The sequence below is a fragment of the Trachurus trachurus genome, assembly GCF_905171665.1.
Source record: "Trachurus trachurus genome assembly, chromosome: 7".
Taxonomy (NCBI): Eukaryota; Metazoa; Chordata; class Actinopteri; order Carangiformes; family Carangidae; genus Trachurus; species Trachurus trachurus.
In genome coordinates this window covers 1,990,188-2,011,941 of record NC_139901.1, presented here as the reverse complement: position 1 = coordinate 2,011,941, position 21,754 = coordinate 1,990,188, and the positions used below count along the sequence as shown (strand labels likewise).

General features: G+C 41.7%; 1 protein-coding gene across 1 annotated transcript in view; it reads left to right on the top strand.

The window, feature by feature from the left end:
- plxna3 (plexin A3) overlaps positions 1 to 16,264 on the top strand; it is a 168,128-nt gene extending 151,864 nt beyond the window's left edge. The window contains exons 26-38 of the mRNA XM_083975993.1: positions 250 to 405; positions 1,242 to 1,342; positions 1,472 to 1,538; positions 2,720 to 2,866; positions 3,499 to 3,658; positions 4,858 to 4,961; positions 7,655 to 7,751; positions 7,854 to 7,931; positions 10,041 to 10,153; positions 10,290 to 10,459; positions 10,651 to 10,863; positions 12,326 to 12,476; positions 16,124 to 16,264. Coding sequence (XP_083832119.1) covers positions 250 to 405; positions 1,242 to 1,342; positions 1,472 to 1,538; positions 2,720 to 2,866; positions 3,499 to 3,658; positions 4,858 to 4,961; positions 7,655 to 7,751; positions 7,854 to 7,931; positions 10,041 to 10,153; positions 10,290 to 10,459; positions 10,651 to 10,863; positions 12,326 to 12,476; positions 16,124 to 16,219 — 1,653 coding nt within the window. The 3' untranslated portion in view covers positions 16,220 to 16,264. The remainder of the gene's footprint in view (positions 1 to 249; positions 406 to 1,241; positions 1,343 to 1,471; positions 1,539 to 2,719; positions 2,867 to 3,498; positions 3,659 to 4,857; positions 4,962 to 7,654; positions 7,752 to 7,853; positions 7,932 to 10,040; positions 10,154 to 10,289; positions 10,460 to 10,650; positions 10,864 to 12,325; positions 12,477 to 16,123) is intronic.
- The last annotated feature ends 5,490 nt before the right edge of the window (positions 16,265 to 21,754 follow it).

Sequence of the window (21,754 nt, the reverse complement as noted above, 5' to 3'; positions counted from 1 at the left end):
TGTAAATAATAATTAAAACTTTTCAAATATTTAAAAAAAAAAAAAGAAAAGAAAACTGAGTTATCTGCTTTTGCAAATGAACTCTAATGCTTATTATTATTATTATTTATTATAATAATAATAATAATAATAATAATATTTATATATATAATTAATATAATAATTATTATATATTGGATCAATTCAGAATTGATAGATAATGGTGGTATATACTGGTGATAATATAAAGTGTGTGTGTGTGTGTCTCAGTCTCCAGCTAACGTGGAGAAGGCTCTGCGTCTCTTCAGTCAGCTGCTGAACAACAAGATGTTCCTCCTGACCTTCATCCACACTCTGGAGGCTCAGAGGTCTTTCTCCATGAGGGACCGAGGCAACGTGGCCTCGCTGCTGATGGCCGCTCTGCAGGTACCTGAGGCCTCATTAACATTAATACATGGATAACTATGATCATTCTAACCGTTGTCATTAGATGATCCATGTGCCAATACTATTCGTTTGAGGCTTTCATTTGTGCTAATATACATCTATAACTAGTTAATTAGTTTTGTACACACTTAATAATTGTCAATATTTGGTTGGTGGAACTTTTTTAGTAAATGACTGGATAATTCTCATTTTGCACATCGGTTAATACATTTTTTTTTTAAGATTTGTAAATGTTATTATCTGTTATAACTGGCTAATAGACATTAAGTAGCCATTAATATGCCATTATGTGTATTAAAGCAGACGTAAGGTGAATGTTTGTAAGTCTTAAATAGTTCTATCTTCCGACAGCAATCACTTCTATAGAGTGTTTGGTCTGAAACACGGGTCTGTCAGTCACTCTGCTCTGCTGTAAGCCGAGGAGAAAACTTTCCTTGTATCCTACAACCTTTATCCAATGAGGAGAGAGAACGGCATAAAGGGGCGGTCCTCTCTGTGTGTGCAGCCAAGGGATGCGCGTGAATGTGGTGACGTAGGGACGAGGGCGGGGACTGCTAACTCCATCTGCTGACAGGAAGTTAGCTAAAACCACCGGATCGCTTACTTCTGCTTTAATAACCTTTAAACAGATGTTTTATATCATGAATAACCTTTGAAATATGTCAGCAAGTATGTTTGTTAGATGTTGTGTAGCTGCTGGTGTCCAGCCAGTTATTGTCTGTTAGTAAAAGAATAATAGGAGTTAATATGAGTGTAGCGTGTTAAGGTCAGCAGCAGGTCAGCAGCAGTAAAGCGTCCTGGCTGTGTCTCCTCAGGGCCGGATGGAGTACGCCACGGTGGTGTTGAAGCAGCTGCTGGCCGACCTGATCGAGAAGAACCTGGAGAACAGGAACCATCCCAAACTGCTGCTGAGGAGGTCAGTGCTCCTGTACCCTCATCTCCTCTGCTGCTGCTGTATCCATGGAAACAAAACTCTCTTTACCTGTGTCTTGGATTGTGTCTCATACTGTACAGCTGAGCTGACCTTTGACCTCTGTGTGTTCAGGACGGAGTCGGTGGCTGAGAAGATGCTGACCAACTGGTTCACCTTCCTGCTGCATCGATTCCTCAAGGTGATCTGTCACATGTTTTGTTTCTGTCCTTTCTTTTCCTTTTTCCTGCCTCACTCCCTTCTTCCTGTCTTCTTCCCTCCCTCCATTCCCTACTTCCTTCCTTTTTTTCTCCTCTTGGTCCTACTCCTTCCTTCAATCCTTTCACCTTCTTTCCCTCAGTCCTCCCTAATCTCTGCCTCTTCGGTCTGATTTGGACCAATCACATCACAGCTGCAGCTGATTTATTCATGAAAATAATGGGGATCGGTGAAATCCGCTGCTGATGAGTTTCCAGGATTCAAATGTGCTCATTCAGTGGTTCTCAAACTTTTTTACATCAAGGACCCCAAAATTGACACGGACCCCCATTGGACAAAATTTTGAAGCAAACACCAGAAATACACATATATATATACTAAATATACATTCAAATTAGGCATGGATTTTCAGAAAAATTATAGAGACATTTCTGGAAAAAGGTTGTTGTTGTTTTTTTATTCTAGAAAAAAAAAATTAAATTTCTTTAGAAAAACATGATAAAAATTTCTCAAAAAAATTCTAGAAAAAGTGGTAAAATTCCTCAAAAAAAAGTGGTAAAATTCCTCAAAAAAAGGTTTTAAAAATTCTATAAGAAACTGGTAAAATTCCTCAAAAAAAGGTTTTAAAAATTCTATAAGAAACTGGTCAAATTTCTCCAAAAAAATCTAGAAAAAGTGGTGAAATTTCAGAATAAAAAATACAAAATAAAACAATAATAATGGTAAAAAATTAAAAAAAAAATAAAAATGAGAAAATTCTAGAGATAAAGTGGTATGATTTCTCAAAAAAGAGGTGAAATTCCTCAAAACATTTTCCCAAAAATTCTAGAAAAAGGGGTCAGATTTCTCAAAAAAAAAGTAACTAAAGTTATAAACATTCTAGAAGAAACTGGTAAAAAAATTCTAAAAAACAAAACAAAGTAAAACAATAATAATAGTTTTTTTTTTTTAAGTTAGAAAATTCTATTAAAAAAGTGGTAAAATTTCAAGAAAAAATTGGGGAACCTCTTGAACCCTCTCAAAGGCCCCCAGGGATCCTTGAGAGGGTTCAGAGAGGGTTGAGAACCATTAGTGCTAATGAATATCCCTCTGTCTGTCTGCCTGTCTGTCTGTCTGTCTGTCTGTCTGTCTGTCTGTCTGTCTGTCTGTGTGTCTGTCTGTCAGGAGTGTGCTGGTGAGCCCCTCTTCATGCTCTACTGCGCCATCAAGCAGCAGATGGAGAAAGGACCCATTGACGCCATCACAGGAGAAGCTCGCTACTCTCTGAGTGAAGACAAGCTCATAAGACAGCAGATCGACTACAAACAGCTGGTAATACACACACACAATTACACTAGCATTACATCACACTGGCAGTCTCCGCTCTTACTGACGGCAAAAAGCAGACACCAGGTTTCACTCTGTGCTCCAGAGTTAAAGGTTATTCCTGATGGTGAAGCACCAGGAGAGTCTAAGGGCCCTTCAGGGGCCCCCAGCCCCAGACAGACAACATGTAGGAACATGATGATGTTAAATTGTGGAGTCATAAAATCATATTACTAGACTAAACTAGAGTCAAGAAAAAAATGGGAAGAAGGATCTGAATGTGGGCCCAGGGTTCAGTATTATTATTATTAGTTAATGATAGAGCTGACTGACACAGCAGCCACTGCTGTGTGTGTGTACGTGACTGTGTGTTTTCATCAAATGAATGTTTGTATTATTGCAAATTTCTTTTTGTGTGAGGACGACATAATGTGTTTCTCCATTTCTGTGTGTGTGAGAGAGAGAGGGAGTGTGTGTGTATGTGTGTGCGTGAGCAGCATGGTTAAAAATATCCAATTTAACAGCCGGTTGATAACGATGTTTTCCTCACTGTGGCAACAATGTGGCAAACACACACACACACACACACAATAAAGTTTGTTGCAGACAGATGACTCTATCCTCCCCCCCCCTCCCAGACTCTGATGTGTATTCCTCCGGAGGGCGAGGCGGGGACGGAGGTGCCGGTGAAGGTGTTGAACTGTGACACGGTGACTCAGGTCAAAGACAAACTGCTGGACGCCGTCTACAAAGGAATCCCGTTCTCACAGAGGCCTCAGGCCGACGACATGGATCTTGGTAACTGTTAAACATAATAGTAGAATATAAAACACAGTTTTTTCATGTATTGATCAATTTTGAGATTATTGGCTATTTTTCTTCCATGTCTTCTTTCATAAAAGTCAAAAGAAATGGTAGAAAATCCACATTAAGGTGGTTATTTTACATCATTGTATCTCTTTTGTTGGTAGATTTCTCCTAAATTCACCAAAAGTTAACAGCTACTGTGACATCCTACTGTGCTGTGCCTGTTGTCTGACCCATGTCATGTCAGGTATCATTGTAAAGTTCTTTCTCTCCTGAACAATTATGTAGGCTCCAAAAATTGTTATCTCCTCCGTATCCGCAACCAATCGTAAACGTATGATTTACATTAACAATCTATGGAATTTCACAGTACAAGTCTTCAAAGGCTGTTTTCTCAAAATGAGTTTTTCCTCAGACTCTGAACCCAAAATCTCCACTTCAGCAGCACTTACAGACACCAAACCTTCCTGTTTTATTCCTGTCTATATTCTGAACGTTTTTACAAAGGGGATTGTTGATATATTATTCACAGCCTGATTTATACAACATTTTATTCCTAAAAACAGGGCGGAATTGGATTTTTTAGGGCTGGTGACAGTATTTTCTCATTTACAGAGTGATACAAAGAGATATCCAAAATCCCCTCTGTAAAAACTTCTGACTCTAATATGTCAACAAAATGAAACAAGAATTTTGAAAGAGGCTTTATCCATTGTTCAGATTTCGGGTCAGGAAATGTATGCAAATTAGCGCATATTTCATCAGATATTGCCTCATTTACAAATTTAAACATAACATTTGACAAAACTTGTAATACAAAAAATATTTGTCTTAATGTAAGTGATAAACTTGGTAAGTTTCATGGTGATATCTGTTATTTAAAATTTTGTAAAAGTTTTTTTTTTTTTACCCTATTCACCTGTAGTGTCTCCCCTTAAATTAAATTACTTTTTGTTAGTTTTTTCCATCTATTTTTTTAATCTATCCATCCATCCATTCATCCGTCCAGTTATTCATCCATCTATTTCTTAATGCTTACTGAATATCCAGTCGGAACAGAAGAATCTGTTCATCCACAGTGACCTCAACATCTGTCTCATGTCAGAAAAATCCAAACCACTGTCAGTGTGTAACAACAAACCCAAACACTGGATAACTGTGTGTGTTTGTGTGTGTGTGTGTGTTTTCAGAGTGGCGTCAGGGTCGACTGACCAGGATCATCCTGCAAGATGAAGATGTGACAACAAAGATAGAGAGCGACTGGAAGAGACTGAACACACTGGCACACTACCAGGTACACACACACACACACACACACACACACACACATTTGAATGTACTGTTATCATAGAGTCTGATTTCTGCCATGGAGAAGTGAGCAGGCTGGAAGTAGAGAAAGTAAAAATTCATATCACTTTATAATTTGAAGGACAGACAGTATACAGTATACATCACAGTATATTGGTTCATATTACAGAAGGGCTAAAACACTGGTGTGGCAGCTACAGTGCTCTTCTATTAGCTGGATATATTTCACACAACACGCAGGTATTTTTAAGGACATACAATTATAACAAACGTAAAACCTTCTCTCAAGTCACCTCCATCTCTGAAAAACCTCTCTTTCATCACATAACATAAAAATCAAGCTGCACAACATGAAACTAAGAGCTGACTTCCCGTACAGCAGAACAGGAGGTTTCTTTAACTGAACAAACACAAACACAATGAAACTCCCCAAATAATATACACTATATTACCAAAAGTATTCGCTCACCCATTCAAATGATCAGAATCAGGTGTCCTAATCACTTGGCCTGGCCCCAGGTGTATAAATTCCCTTAGTTCCAGTGAAAGGAACTTTGAATGCTTCAGGTTACCAAAACATTTTGGACGATTCCATGCTCCCAACCTTGTGGGAACAGTTTGGAGCGGGCCCCTTCCTCTTCCAACATGACTGTGCACCAGTGCACAAAGCAAGGTCCATAAAGACGTGGATGACAGAGTCTGGTGTGGATGAACTTGACTGGCCTGCACAGAGTCCTGACCTGAACCCGATAGAACACCTTTGGGATGAATTAGAGCGGAGACTGAGAGCCAGGCCTTCTCGACCAACATCAGTGTGTGACCTCACCAATGCGCTTTTGGAAGAATGGTCAAAAATTCCTATAAACACTCTCCTCAACCTTGTGGACAGTCTTCCCAGAAGAGTTGAAGCTGTAATAGCTGCAAAAGGTGGGCCGACATCATATTGAATTCTATGAGTTAGGAATGGGATGGCACTTCAGTTCATAGAATGAGTAAAGGCAGGTGAGCGAATACTTTTGGTAATATAGTGTATTTGTTCAGACAAAGTTACATTATTGCAAAAATTGGCATTATTGCTTCTGCATAGTCCAAAATACCTTAGTGTATGTGTTTACTTGGCCTCAGTCATTGCTTGTGCCTCAGTCACTGGACATTTAGAGTGCATTCTTTTGCTTTCTTCATATTCTTACAGTGTTTTTTAATAGAATTATTTTTAGTAATGGAGGCAGAATAGTAAAAGTCTGAAATAATTACGATAAGATAAGGTAAGATAAATCCCACAGTGGGGACATTTACAAGGTTGCAGCAGCAAGCAACAGCAAAGAAATGTATAGCACAGATATTAAATAGCAAATAGCAGAAGCAGCAAAAAGAAAGCCGTATTTGTAAAAGCGTATGATTAATAAATATTATTTGAAGAATAAGAATAAGAAAAAAATGTATACACATACTGTATATGTCTATATATACACATTCCAATCCAATCATGTTACTAAACACATAGAAGGTAGTAATTTGAATTGTCCCCTTTTCTATCACTTAATGACTTAAAGGGATAGTTCGTTACCTTTATTTGTCGATGCAAGCTGTTTTCTTGTCTGTAACAACATCTATTGCACGTCTGTCCGTCCTGGGTGAGGGATCCCTCCTCTGTTGCTCACCCTGAGGTTTCTCCTGTTTTTCCCTGTTAAAAGGGTTTCCATGGAGTTTTTCCTCAGTCGATGTGAGGGTCTAAGGACAGAGGATGTTGCTACAATGCCATGTAAAGCCCTTTGAGACAAACTGTTTGTAAAAACGGGCTATACAAATAAAATTGCCTTGCCTTGCCTTGCCTTTTTAGAACGGCCAAGCAGAACCGCAAGCTGCTCAGAGCTAAACTACGGAGGCTCATGGAATTTCTTGGTTTCCCTCATCAAACTCATCAAATACACAATCCAACAACTCCAAAACGCTCTGGTGGACAAGTTGTGACCTGCACATTCACCACGCTATGAGATAATAACACAACGTTACGAGACGGAGTTGTTTTTGAGAGTGTTTTGGAGTTGTTGGATTGTGTATTTGATGAGTTTGATGAGGGAAACCAAGAAATCCCATTAGCCTCCGTAGCGTAGCTCTGAGCAGCTCATGGCTCTGCTCCACCGTTCTAAAAATAGCTTGCACCGACAATTAAAGGTAATGAACCTATTCCTGAAACTATAGTGGCAATTTGCCAAAATGTTGAACTATCCCTTTAAAGGTGTCAGATTACTAACAAGGTGTTCACATCCAGCTGTATGAACCATTTTAAACCTTTTTGCTTTGTCATTGGAACCTCCTGAATGGAGAGGTCTAAATCTTTTCCTTCAGTGCTCACTGGTGTAGTTGTGTATTGTCCACAAGTATTTTTTCTGAAATACAGTTGATTTTTATTTTGCCTAAGAATCTCAGAGGGGAAAATGAACCAAAAGTGGGTCAGTTTGTTTGAGTCGGTGTGTTGACGCAGCTCGGACCAGCAGCCTCCGTATCACTTCCCACAGTCACACATGTGGAGCGCATCCAGATCGTGTACGGGATAAGAATCGACTGAGTTGGCTCACTGAATGGATAATTAGTCAGCTGACTGATGGAGCGATTGGCTTATTGACTGATTGATTGATTGATTGATTGATAGATTGATGTGCTTCTCTGCGTTGCCAGGTAACAGACGGCTCTCTAGTGGCACTGGTCCAGAAGCAGGTTTCTGCCTACAACATCGCCAACTCCTTCACCTTCACCAGATCACTGAGCAGATACGGTACAGCAAGCATGCACACACACACACACACACATGCACACACACTTTCTTATCTCATCACTAATCAGAGCAGGTAACTCATCACTGTCTCTTTGTCTTCAGAGTCATTACTCCGAACATCCAGCAGTCCTGACAGCCTGAGGTCCAGAGCTCCGATGATCACCCCGGACCAGGAGACAGGTAATAGTAGCAGTATACAACTAGTAGTAGTAGTAGTATCAGTAGTAGTTGTTGTTGTTGTAATAGTAGTATCAGTAGTGGAGGTGGTGTGTTGAGGTTACCACTGGCACATGCAAAAGTTTGGACACCCCTGGTCAAAATGTATGTTAAACATTGAGCAAGTGGAAGATGAAATGGCAAGGCAAGGCCATTTTATTTGTATAGCCTGTTTTTGCAAACAGTTTGTCTCAAAGGGCTTTACATGGCATCGTAACAACATCCTCTGTCCTTAGACCCTCACATCTACTGAGGGAAAACTCCATAGAAAACCCTTTTAACAGGGAAAAACCAGAGAAAGCTCAGGGTGAGCAACAGAGGAGGGATCCCTCACCCAGGACGGACAGACGTGACATAGATGTTGTTACAGACAAGAAAACAGTTTATAACACAGAATATGGAAAACATAGAAATGTTAACAAGGGTTGATGAAGGCAGCTTCTGGTGGGAGGAAAAGCAGGGAGAGCAGGCCGGCTGGCAGACTGGTTCATGGGAAGGGAGGGCAGGCCGTGCAGGTGGAGGTTGGTGCAGAGGATGGAGCTTCGGTGGATCTGTGGAAACACAGAGAGAATGCGAGACACCAAGGCCAAACTACAAAGTGCAACAGATAATGATAATGACAGTTCAAAATGTGAGGAGAAGAGAGGAGAGGAGAGGGCTCCATGTAACCAGATGTGTCCCCCAGCAGTCTAAGCCTATAGCAGCTTAACTACAGTATAAAATGGTTCAGAGCTACCTGATGATCTCCAAAAGGCATAAAGTTACAGATGACACATTCCCTTTACACTAAACTTTAAATTTTACATTTTCAAAATGACAGAAAAGCAAAAGGTTTGTTCACCTGCATAGTTAGTAGCTAGTAGCCCCCCCCCTTTGTAAACTATCACAGTGTGTAAACAGTAAATATCTTGTCTGATACCTTGGTCAAAGTTCTCTGAGAGCTCCAGTCTCCTGGGTTTCCCATTCTTCTGCAGCTGCTGCTTTGTTTCCCTTTTTCACTCTGAGACTGTAAAAAGTAAAAAATAACACACTGATATTGATTAAAATAATGTTAAAATAGTGTTTCATGTTTACAGTTTTTTTCAATTGCTAACAAGCAGTGGTCTAAACTGAAGTCACATTTTCAAAACTCTTAACACAGTCTGCAAAACACAAGTCCATGTGGACCAAACTGTGAATCACTTTTCATTGCTTTCACACAAAATGCATTCATTGACAACAGTCACCAAAATTCATGGACTCTTTTCTCAGTTACTAATTCACCACCTGCAAAACACTAGACTTTTACAGCACATTTTTCAAATGCTAACACACTTTGTTCAAAACAGTTGAAAACACAATCAAAACAGAATGATGGGAGGGGGGGCGTGGGGAATTTCTGTTGCAGGAACATTTGAAATCAAAAATATTTTATTGAATAAAATAAATAACAATATTATGCAACTCCAAACAGGTTAGTTTCCAGCTCAAAACCGATCCAGGTGATCTGTGTTTGGCCTCATTAGAAATTTTTTTTTTCTGTTTACAGTAAACGTTTTATTTTTTGTAAGGTCCCTTAGTACCTATGCAAGGGCACAGAGAAAATACTTTTTTTTGACGTGTAAATTGCCGCATTCCTGATTCATTATTGTTGCAATATATTATCTTGTTTCCAAAGTGATACTATGTGCTAGTGTTGTGGTTGAATGAGCTTATTTTGAGACATGTATGAAGTGTTTTGTTGGTGAGGCACCGTTTTGGGGAAGAGATGAACTGTTTAGCTGAGATGCCTGATGGAAATGCTGGCTGTGTTAAGAGTTTTGAACATGTGACTTCAGTTTCGACCACTGCTTGTTAGCAATCGAAAAAAACTGTAAGTTTCTGTCTTTTGGAGATCATTTAATCTTCCACTTAACTTAACTGTTCACATTAACAGAAGTTGTTGCATGCCACTGTATTCTGGGGCCAAATAAAACTATCCAGCAAGTAGGGATTTCAAGGCTCTTACTTGTACTTGACCTTTGACAGTGTGGTATTTAAAGCATCTGAGTGCTTCTCCTGCTGCATTGTGTGGACTGTTGATGTGTGTTTCAGGAACTAAACTGTGGCATCTGGTGAAGAATCATGAGCACAGTGACCAGAGAGAAGGAGACAGAGGCAGCAAGATGGTTTCTGAAATCTACTTGACCAGACTGCTGGCTACCAAGGTAACACAAACACAAACACAGGCTAACACTCAAACTGTCTTTTTTTTTCATTCTTTCATTCATTTTGTGTACGTATTTATTCAACTCAAATAAAACTTAAATACTTACTGCCATGTCATGGTCCTGTCACCACCAGGGGACACTGCAGAAGTTTGTGGACGACCTGTTTGAGACTGTGTTCAGCACTGCCCACCGTGGCTCTGCACTCCCATTGGCTATCAAGTACATGTTTGACTTCCTGGACGAGCAGGCGGACAAACGACAGATCACGGACCCGGACGTCCGACACACCTGGAAGAGCAACTGGTGAGAGGAACGAGAGAAAAGGCTGCTTACAGGACTGGCTCAGAGAGAGGCTTCATTCTGAACTAATCTGATGTTTCCTGTGTGTGTGTGTGTGTGTGTGTGTGTGTGTGTGTGTGTGTGTGTGTGTGTGTGTGTGTGTGTGTGTGTGTGTGTGTGTGTGTGTGTGTGTGTGTGTGTGTGTGCGTGCACAGCCTTCCTCTTAGGTTCTGGGTCAACGTCATTAAAAATCCTCAGTTTGTGTTCGACATCCATAAGAGCAGCATCACTGACGCCTGTCTGTCAGTGGTCGCTCAGACCTTCATGGACTCTTGCTCAACGTCCGAACACAGACTCGGCAAAGACTCCCCATCTAACAAGCTGCTCTACGCTAAAGACATCCCCAACTACAAGAGCTGGGTGGAGAGGTAATTTTATCATTTTATTCAATTTTGAACAAATCTTATGCTCAGCAAAGATGGAAAACACTATGGAATCATTCTATTGTTACTGTTTAAAAGAGTAAGAATAGAAGGGAAGAGTTGGATCCAGTAGTGGAGTAGAGCACGCACATCCAAACGTGTTACAGGTGCAGGACTAACAAACAAAATTGACTTAGAAAAAAAGAGTGAAGTCTGCACACTGTATAAAGCTCCTCAAGTGTTTATTGAAGATCAACATTTTCAATCACAGTGGATCTTCGTCAGGATGATCCACTGTGGGGAAAACGTGGGGATGGCTCGATACAACTTTTTCATGTCCGATACTGATACCGATATTGCAATTTAGAGAATCTGCCGATACCGATATCAATCCGATACCGTCTTTTCTCCTGTTCATGTTAATAATACATATCATTTGTACTAACTGGGGTCCGGTCGGACCACGGGCTTCCTTTTTCAGACTGGGTCACATGTTGAATCAGTCCCGTTTAGAACAATAGCACGAGTTAAACAGCTTAGAAACTGCTAAAAGGCAGTCATGGGCTTTGAGCTTTTGTATATTCACAAGAACTTAAAAGAGAATAAAAGAAAAGAAAATAGAAATAGACCCGGCTTCTAATTGAGACCAGATTTTATTTGCTCAAACTTGGAGCCAAACCGGGCCCAGTACAGGAGACCGGCGTCTATTTGAGACACGGCTTTTATTTGAGAATTTAGGGTAGATCAAAAAGAGGTGTACAGAGAGATTACAACATGCTAGTAATCTATTGTATATATAGAGAGAACAAAAATGGCTGGGAGGAGAGGGTAGAGAGGAAATCAACATGCTAACTACATACTATATATAAACAACTGTAAAACAAAACTACCATCGCTGGGTGAAGAGTTAATGATTTGATAACCTCTCATCCAGATAAATGACAGAGAATCTGTAAAAAAACAAAAAAAAAAAAATTAAAAGTCAAGGTATCAGAGAGACTCTTTGCTGTTACTCATCATAAAAACAGAGGCAAGACAATTACACTGCCAAATGTTTATTCAATTGTTTGTATACCGCAATGTAATATGACATTTATCTTATTAATTAGTGTTGACGACTTATAAGGCAATTGCCTGTTCAAAAAAATTACACAATTAGTATCAGAGACTTGGGTAATTATCTGGATAAATTAACCGTAAAACAACACATTAACTTGTTGATACAGTTATTAAAGTGTGAGATTATACACAACTCTGTGTGTGTGTGTTTGTGTGTGTTGCGTTTGTGTGTGTTGTGTTTGTGTGTGTGTGTGTGTGTGTGTGTGTGTGTGTGTGTGTGTGTGTGTGTGTGTGTGTGTGTGTGTGTGTGTGTGTGTGTGTGTGTGTGTGTGTGTGTGTGTGTGTGTGTGTGCGTGTTGCGTTTGTGCGTGTGTGTGTGTGTGTGTGTGTGTTTTTGTATCCCCTGCAGGTATTACAGGGATATTGCGAAGATGCCCAGCATCAGCGATCAGGACATGGACGCTTATCTGGTCGAGCAGTCCCGTCTCCATGGCAATGAGTTCAACACACTGAGTGCACTCAGTGAGCTCTACTTCTACATCAACAAGTACAAGGAAGAGGTGAGCAGTTGTCAACTTTGATACATACAGATAAATCTGTCTCACCTGTTGGCCCTGACTAAATGATAGCAGCAGAACAGCAGCACTGAGGGAAACCAACATGGTAGTAACTGCATCAGTGTGTCAGAGATGATAAAACACATTTACTGCCAACAATAGATTGGAGAAAGATATTTGTCCCCCCTGAATGAAATCCACTGAGATGTCCATCTGTCCATCCATGCGTTTTGTTTTGTTTTTTTGCTTTTTTAGGGCCCGAGCGGCGACTGCAAGTCGCCCAGCGAAAGCCCTATTGTAATTGCTATGTTTATTATTATATTCTCCCTAAAATCGCATTTTTGGGGGCCTCAACATGCCCCAAAACGCGTGAATTTTGGCATGCACATCAGGCCTCGCGAAAAATTTGATATTTTAAAGTCGTTGGAAATGGGCGTGGCCAAATGGCTGAATAGCGCCCCCTACAAACACGTGTCAATGGCATCGCCATCGTCTTACTTTGTCATACACACACAAAATTCGGTACACATATGTATTATACCCAGATATACAAAAAATCCTCTTGACCTCATGACCTCAACACAACAGGAAGTCGGCCATTTTGGTTTTGATTTTTCCCGCTCAAAACGAACTCCTCCCACAGCGTTCGCCCGATCAAGTTCAAATTAGGTACACCACATCTCCAGACCTACCTGAGCTTATCTTGTGCTCCGTGAGTCCGTAGGTCAAAGGGCGTGGCTGCCAGCGCTCAATTCACTTTGGCGTGCTCGCCATGTCCATACGAGTGGCTCTCACGCCCACATACTTCATCCAATCAACTTCAAACTTGCTGGACATGATGACGGCTCCGCCCTGAACGTCCCGATATATTAACTTCCCACGTAACTCATAGCGCCCCCCGGTGGTAGCAGGAAGTGTACTAAAATTTGGAAAATGTACATACTTTATCCCATCAACTTCATTCCACTTATAAAACATGCAGAACCAGTTGGTGAAGCTACATCATGAAGACTGTGAAGCTACGAGTAATGGCGTCCGTGTGGCGACGCCGCGACCATTCCTCGCCATGACAATACGTTTGGCTTTATGATGGCTTTAATGAACTCGTATCAACATGAAAATTGGTACACAGGTCCAGGGTCACGACCTCAACGTCTCCATATGCTCGTAGGCGATCTCACTCATGTTGCCCCCTAGTGGAAACAGGAAGTGGCATATTTTACATCAACATTGTCCGATTTCCACGAAACTTCACATGTGTGATGAGGGGCTGACCCTGAACACACCTGCACGCATCCCATTACTGCCCCCTAGTGGACGAACCTTTAACTGCTCATAACTCCCTCATGCTTTGTCCGATTTCCACGAAACTTCACATGTGTGATGAGGGACTGACCCTGAACACACCTGCACGCATCCCATTACTGCCCCCTAGTGGACGAACCTTTAACTGCTCATAACTCCCTCATGCTTTGTCCGATTCACTCCAAACTTCACACGAGTGATGAGGGGAGGCCCCTGAACGCACCAGACCGCATGCGGTGACTGCCCCCTGGTGGACGAACGAAACATTGCGTTTTTGGCCTCCTTCCAGGTTTTTTCTCCCTTTCTGCTCCGCGCCACGGCCCCGGCGTGCCTCAGGCCCCGCGGTGGCATGGGCGAGCGAGGGCCCGCCATCGCCGCTTGCGGCTTTAATTTTTTGTTGTTTTTTTCAAATTTCTTTATTAAATGTTTGCAGAAAGTACAGAAAAGTATCAATTTCACATTACGTCAGAGCGTCTGCATTAGAGTGAAAAAAAAAACCAACATGAATCCCACTATCCCTCCTGACAACCCATGTCAGATGTAGTCACAGTAACAACTTAATAATTACATAACAACATAAGTAAATAATTAAAGCAGAAGTAAGCGATATTTTTGTGTTAATATAAGTCTTAAATAGTTATATCTTCCGACAGCAATCACTTACATAGAGTGTTTGGACCGAAACACGGGTCTGTCAGTCACTCTGCTCTGCTGTAAGCCGAGGAGAAAACTTTTCTCGTATCCTACAACCTTTATCCAATGAGAAGAGAGAACGGCATGAAGGGCTGTGTGTGCAGCCAAGAGAGTTCACGGGTCGGAAGTTACGAGTGGCCGTTATAGTGACTTTCACAGGTAAAACAGGTCGGAGAAACACGAGTGGGTTGCCTGGAACGCTACAAAGTCGTAAGTCGTGACTTGAAGCTGTAATTTACAGTTTCAAAAGCCTGCCTGGAACACAGCATTAGCCAAAATGACCGGATCGCTTACTTCTGCTTTAAAGTACAGTAAGGCAAAATAGAGTAAAATATAAAATGATAAAGAAGAAGAGAAGAAAATAAATACAGTAAAGGGGGGGGGGGGGGGGGGGGGGGGGGGGCTCTGTTAAGAAGCGTCCTCTGCATCATCAGGAATAACAGTAAGACTATTACTAATATAAGCCAGCAGTGGGTCACAAGTTTATCCAGGCGGTTTTTGCTGCTCTTCTGGATCCACATTACCATGGCAGCAAAGTCGCCCCACATTCCAGCTACATCCTTCATTTTCTCATTGGAGATCCTGAGGTATCCCAAAGCCAGATGAGATACATAGTGCTTCCAGTATTTTCCAGTGTCCAGAGTTTACCCCTCAGTCTCCTATCAAGCAAGACATCCTCATAGGGGACCCAGGGGAAGACTTATGCTGCGTTCATAACAACTCGGAGGTCGGGATTCCCAACTCGGAAATTTCCGACTCCCGACATCATTGCGTTCACGCTGCAGGAACTCGGACGAAAAAATACATGGATACCTGAAGGAAGTTTGGCGTATTGTGGCTCATCGCTGAAAATGAAAAATCAATGCAGCAGTAAATGATGTTTATTTTGGAGGAGAGGAGACGCCACAGATGAGTGCACATAACGTTATAGCCTTGATTACAGTTAAACGTTATTTCCGTTACATACGAGGACCACAATTTCACACCATACAACAATCACAGCTTAATATAAACGTATTTCATATAGGCTACTGCAATAATACACCAAAATATGCACTCAAACCTCAACAAATAACTTAAAATGTCTAAATTCTAACCGTTTAAGACGAGGGCTGCCATGTTTTGATGTTGTCGTGACGTCAAGTCGGAAAGTCGGAGCTCTGATATGATACCCGAGTTCCCGACCTGTAATTTTCGAGTTTGACGCCGTTCAATTCATTTTTTACAACTCGGAGCTCGTTTTTTCCCGACTTCCGAGTTGTCTTGAACGCAGCATTAGACCTCTACAGGAAGGCATCAAGGAGGCATCCTGGTCAGCTTCTTCTGGATGTATGAGGGTCTTACTCTAAGACCAGACATGTAGAAGCAATCTCATTATCTCTGCAACAACTTCTTGAGCTTTCCCTTTCCATTTATTGTTGAACACTCGTTGGCACAAGAGTCTGACGTGTAACTCCCTCACTCCAGGTAGCCACTCACTCACCAAATTTTGCATTTTTGTTTTAAGTCAATGGGATTCCTTTAGCTCACACTGTTGGAGAACAGCTGGAGCTTCTGAATGTGGAGGGTACCCCCAGTAGTTCACACTGGTCATCAGTGATCCTGTCTTCTTTGTAGGTACTGCTATAATCTCCTGTGTCTTTCATCTGCAGATCCTGACAGCATTGGACCGGGACGGTTATTGTCGCAAACACAAACTGAGGCACAAACTGGAGCAAGCCATCAACCTGATGTCTGGGAGCAGCTGAGAGGAGGGGGAAGGACACATGGGCTGACGGACCGATGGAGCGATGGATCGTTGGGGGGAATGGGGAATAAGAATTGGGGAGGGATAAGTTAGGGCATTTTGTTTTTCTGAACTGTTGAACAGTCAGCTGATCTGCTCCGTGTTGGACCGAACTGACAGCCACAGCTCTGGCCCTTAAGCAATCAATCCATCAGTAATTTATTTGTCAGTTGATTGATTGATTGGTTTGAAGACTGGCTGGCTGGCTGGGACCCCAACTACCTCCATCTGGTGGGTTTTGGGGAAAAACAGTTTCCAAACCGATTTGGATACATTTGCAACATGACTTCAATATGGGATGGAGTCATTTGGGGCAAAAAAACAAACAAACCTAGATGCATCTGACGGTTTGGATTTGGACTTCAATATACTGCAGGTGTATGCAGGGATCAAAGTGGGGTGTGGCTGTGGAAAAACCTGGATACTGTCAGGTTTCACCAAACAAGGGATTTGGCGTTAGGACTAACTGACCTGACATCTGGATTCCCGGCCTGGTTTGGAACTGTCTGGACGCTAGGTTGAACAGCCAAAGGTTAAGTCAAATTTACATCAAAACTATAGGCTTCACCTTAAAAGACTTGGTCTAGTCTGCAAAATGAAGAAACTGAGCTAATGACCTTAGAGTCACAACAGACTTGACCTTAAAAACCTCATCGTGGACCTGACGAATCTGGGCTGAATACGGAAAGATCAAGTGGAGCCTTACCCCAGAAGTTTGAGGCCTTCTACTGATGTCGTTACCTTGGACTCTTTGTCCTCAACTTGAAATCCATAGCCTTGTCTGGAGCGATCCGGATTCACTGTATGGACACCAGGTCAAAGCATCGAGGAAGGAACCATCAAAGTCAAGTTCTCATTTGGAATATCTGACCCAAGCTCGAAGAATTTGTAAGGTTGTCACAAGCTTAACTGAAGGAGAAGGAAGTAAATAAACTCATGCCCCAAAAACTAAACTTTAAATTGCTGTTAAGTCTCAAAAGATGTGGAATCCTGGTAGAAAACAACAAGATACGGAAAAAAGCACTCAGTGAGCCAATAGGATTTGACTTGACCTGGGACTGTTCGGCCAAGCCTTGTCAGGATCTAGAAGGTTCTAAGTTGCTGTTTTAAATAACCACTCAATGTTTTTTCTCTGGACAATCACTCTACCACAGCACACTGAGCCCAATGCCTACCAACCGACCAGTACCTGTGTCCATACCCTGTCCTTTCCTCCCCACATCTTCTTTTTCCCATCTTCAAAACTCAACAATTTCACCCTCTCCTTTTTCGATATTTCCTCTCCTTTGTTCTCCTTTTCTTTTCCTTGTTAAGTTTTCACCTATTTTTTTTTTTATTTCTCCTCTCCCTCAACCTTGCCCCATCATTGGCCAGTCATGCTGGCCTCTGGCCGTCCTATTGGCCAGGAAGACTCTTTAGTAATGTACTGCCCGACCAATCAAGACTGTGGAATTCACCAGAATCGTGAAGAATCAAGTAGAATTGAATAGAAACAAATACAGATTTACGTTTTGAATACATTCCAGCACAGACACACAGGCAAGGTCTGTAAATGAGCAGGTTGATTTTGGAAGCAAAGAACTTCAGAAAGTAGACCGATCTGCATTTTTCAGGACCAGAACCACCTGGAAAACAGGGTTCTGGATTCAGCACCAGTTGATAAACTTTGACACTGGTTGGTTGCAGATTGCTTTATCGGACCTTGCACATACACCCACATACAGCCATGCTTTACAGCGCCATGCTAACCGTGCCCAGGGGGAAATACTGTGCAGAGCTACAAGCCCAGTGCCATGTAAAGACCGGACCGGATCATGTCAGAACTGGACCGGACTCGGACCAAACCCGGATAAAAAAACAACCCAAAATGGAGTTTTAACCGGACCAGACTTAAGAACTCTTAAGACTTGTGGCCATAATTGTAAACAACAAAAAAAGAAAGATAATCATAATAATGATGATAAAGTATAAAAGTTAAAAAAGAATACAAAAAGAAAGGAAAAAAAGAAATATTGAAATGTTAACATGTAATAAGAACTTTGTGGATGTGACAGTATGGATTTTATGGAACGGAACTTGTATAAAGCTGAACGTTATGCTACATCGGAGTCTGGAGGAAGAGAGAGAGCCAGGAGACAGAGCGATGGATCAGGCCAAGACCAAACCAAACCATCCTCAAACCGGATCAAACTAGATTCATCCGGACTGAACGAGCGCGTTCCGTTTGGAATCTGAAGGAGCTCTCTATGTCGAAGGATGGAGAACAAACTGGACATTTTTGGTACTTTTTCTGCCAAAGTGGGTGTTTGAACACAACAGCGTTGTGTGCTGATGGAGGGGAGGCCTGGAGAGGTTTGGGTGGTGTTTGAAGGGGTAAAATTGTTGCATGTTTGCTTCGGATGGCGTCTTTGTTTTGTACATCCTAAAGATGAATGAGGGCGCTTTCACACTGCCGGCTCAGTCTCAGTTATACAACTTCAAAATGTGAGAATCCGATCAGGTGCAGATGAAGGACTCGTAACTCCACGTGCACCTGTGGTCCACCACACCTGACTCAAACATTAGCACCCAAATGATTGATTCTGGGAAACAAATGCACAGACAGACTTCGGACCAACTGTAACTATAAAAAACTGAACCCAGTGTGCAACGCTCATACTTTGTAAGAATGATGGTTAAATGTCAGGTTAAGAACTTTCTAACATGGCAATGCTGCACCCCTCATCCCACCATACACCTCTTTTTTCTGTGGAAGAACATTTACACTCTGCACACCTGGATCATACCCTATATATTGATGCTAGGTCCATTCGACAGTACTATCTGACACAAAACCTAGTTTCTGCTCATTAAGGCAGTTTGAGTCCCCATTACAAAAGAACATGGTTTGTCTTACCATCAACAGAGCTCCTACGTTCAAAGCTTTGTTTCAGCTCATAACTGATTGCCTCGCTTGAAACTGGGCTCGCTGCAATAACTTATCAAAAATGTGAATTCGATCGCAGGTTAACTGCGATTGATTGTCTACCTGCAGTGAGCCTCCACAGGCTGATTTTCATACAAAGAAAGTGATATTGATATATTCATCTCCCATAAACCATGGCAAACCATGCATGCAGACAGGAGCTCAGGATTTCCATTTGTTCAGGTTAATGGCAATAACTAAAACAAACATCCCCTATAGCTTGTCCCGTGAACAATACATTAAAAACAACTGGTTTCAAAAAAAATAAATAATCACCCACACTTAAAAACATTGAAGAATTTAAGAACTTGCATGCATGGTTTGTAATCCCACAAAGAAAACCACCAAGTCTCAAGACTGTAGAGAAAAGCCATGCTGTTGTCTGAGGAAATGTTCTACCACAGTTGAAGCGTCTCTCTTCTGGCTCTGTGCGACGCCATAAAGCTCTCAAGCACCTTTTTTTCTTTCCAGATGTTGTTTCACTGTTTGAATATTTGGGGCCAAAAGGACCCGGGTGAGGAAGAGGAGGGAGAGTGAGGAAGAGGAGGAAGGGTCCAGATAAAAGACTGCCTTTTAGATGATTAATTCTAGAACAGGGAGGGAAGCCACTACCAATACCACTGTTCATCCAACCTGTGTGCGTGTGTGTGTGTGTGTGTATGTGTAGGTGTGTGTGAGTGTGTGATCCTGTCACTGCTGCTGCTGCTGCATTAAACCTTCGATCATATCTGCAGCTCAATGGAAAATCTTTTTCTTTACTGTTGCATAGTTTAAATCAACCATTCCGAAATATTAACCACTTTCGGAATATTGGATTATTTTAAATACATTATGAAAATAAAATAACAAAATTAAAAAAAAAAACACTGGTCACATTACAAACCCACATTCTTCAAAATTTGAGCATTTCCTCGTGATTTTTGGTGAGAATTTACCCTTTTGTTGGTTTGATGAGATGGTGGTTCAAAGGAGGAGAGCAGTTTCTGTCAACATGCTGAGGGGGAGGAGGAGGGGGAGAATGTAAAGAGAGGGAGGGGAAAGGAGGTGGAAACCCCCACTGCATGCTGAAAAGAGGGAAGGGGAGAGTGAAAAGGAGCAGGAGGAGGAGGAGAAATTACTATTCCAGTGCACAAGGGAAGAGGACCAGGGTCTTATCATGCAGAAGTGTGACGAAGAGGAGGAAAACCTGATGTTCTTCAAACACAGAAAAGAGAAACGTAAGAGTAGTACACAGGAGGATCAAGATGAAAAGAAGGTCAGGTTCCCTTTTTGTATGCTAAAGTGAGAGGATGCAGGAGGAATAGGAGGAGGAGGAGGAGGGATGGAAGGGCACGCCACTGGAATACTGAAAGCAAGAGAGAGGGAGAATACTGATCAGGGAGAAAAAGAGGGAGACAACATCATCCATCAAACCAGCCAAGGAAGGAAAGATCTCAGAGAGGAGGAGAGAGTCCAGATCCAGGACTGTCAGATTTAGGATCATAGTTCTGGATTACTGTCAGAATAAAAATGAATATCCCAGTCTTGATCATAGAATTAATGACAACAAGAACTACAATGATAGAAACAATGAACATCGTGATCACTTGGGTAAATTAAAGCCACTTAAACACTAAAAAATGAAGACTGTATTTGTCGTAAACCAATCAGTTCTGGGTTGTGTTTACACTGTAGTAGTAAGCAGCATGTGTTTGAGTGCTTGTTTCAGTCCACATAAAATGTGCACACACATTAACATCACATCTATCCCCTAAACACACACACACATACACATGAAGAGGCCAGTGGGAGGGCCTGGTTTAATTCCTGGAACACTGGAACAGCAAAAAAATAAAAAACAGAGATTGGATTGATACCTTGTTTTTCAGTGTCTATCCAACCGCCCACACACTCTCTCTCTCTCACACACACACACACACACGGACAGATGGCTCAGAGTTTTTAACATTCTCCAGCAGTGAGATATTTATTGATTATTTTTGTCTTTATTTTTCTTTTAATTTATTTTCTATGATGAGTTATATTTATTGTGGGAGGATGTACGTGACTTAATTATCTTGTACAGAATTAAAGAGAGAGAAGAGCTCAACATCAGACTGTCACTGCAGACACACACACGCACGCACACACATATTATCATACATGTCATAACGTACGGGATTGGAAGCGACCATTTACCATCAAAGACTGAAAAATGATGAGTCACATTTCTCCGTTTTTTTGACTTGCTTGCGTTAAAATGTTTAGTTTTCTGCTGTACAGACGTGTACAGGCTCATACTTCTACCACTGAAACATTTCAGATGAATCCACCCGAAGGTCTGTGGGCCGATCTGTAGTGGAACTGGCTCGGTCGTTTCCCGTCCTGTCCGTGGTCCAATCCATTGATTTGTCAGTTACCTGCGCAGTTAGTGGATTGATTGATTAAAACCATCCATCAGACTCACTTCACTCGCTCAACAAGCAGTCGGAGCAGTTGTACGTACGCATCTTTTTCGACTCTTAACCCAGATGATGTTTTACAGGAGTTGGA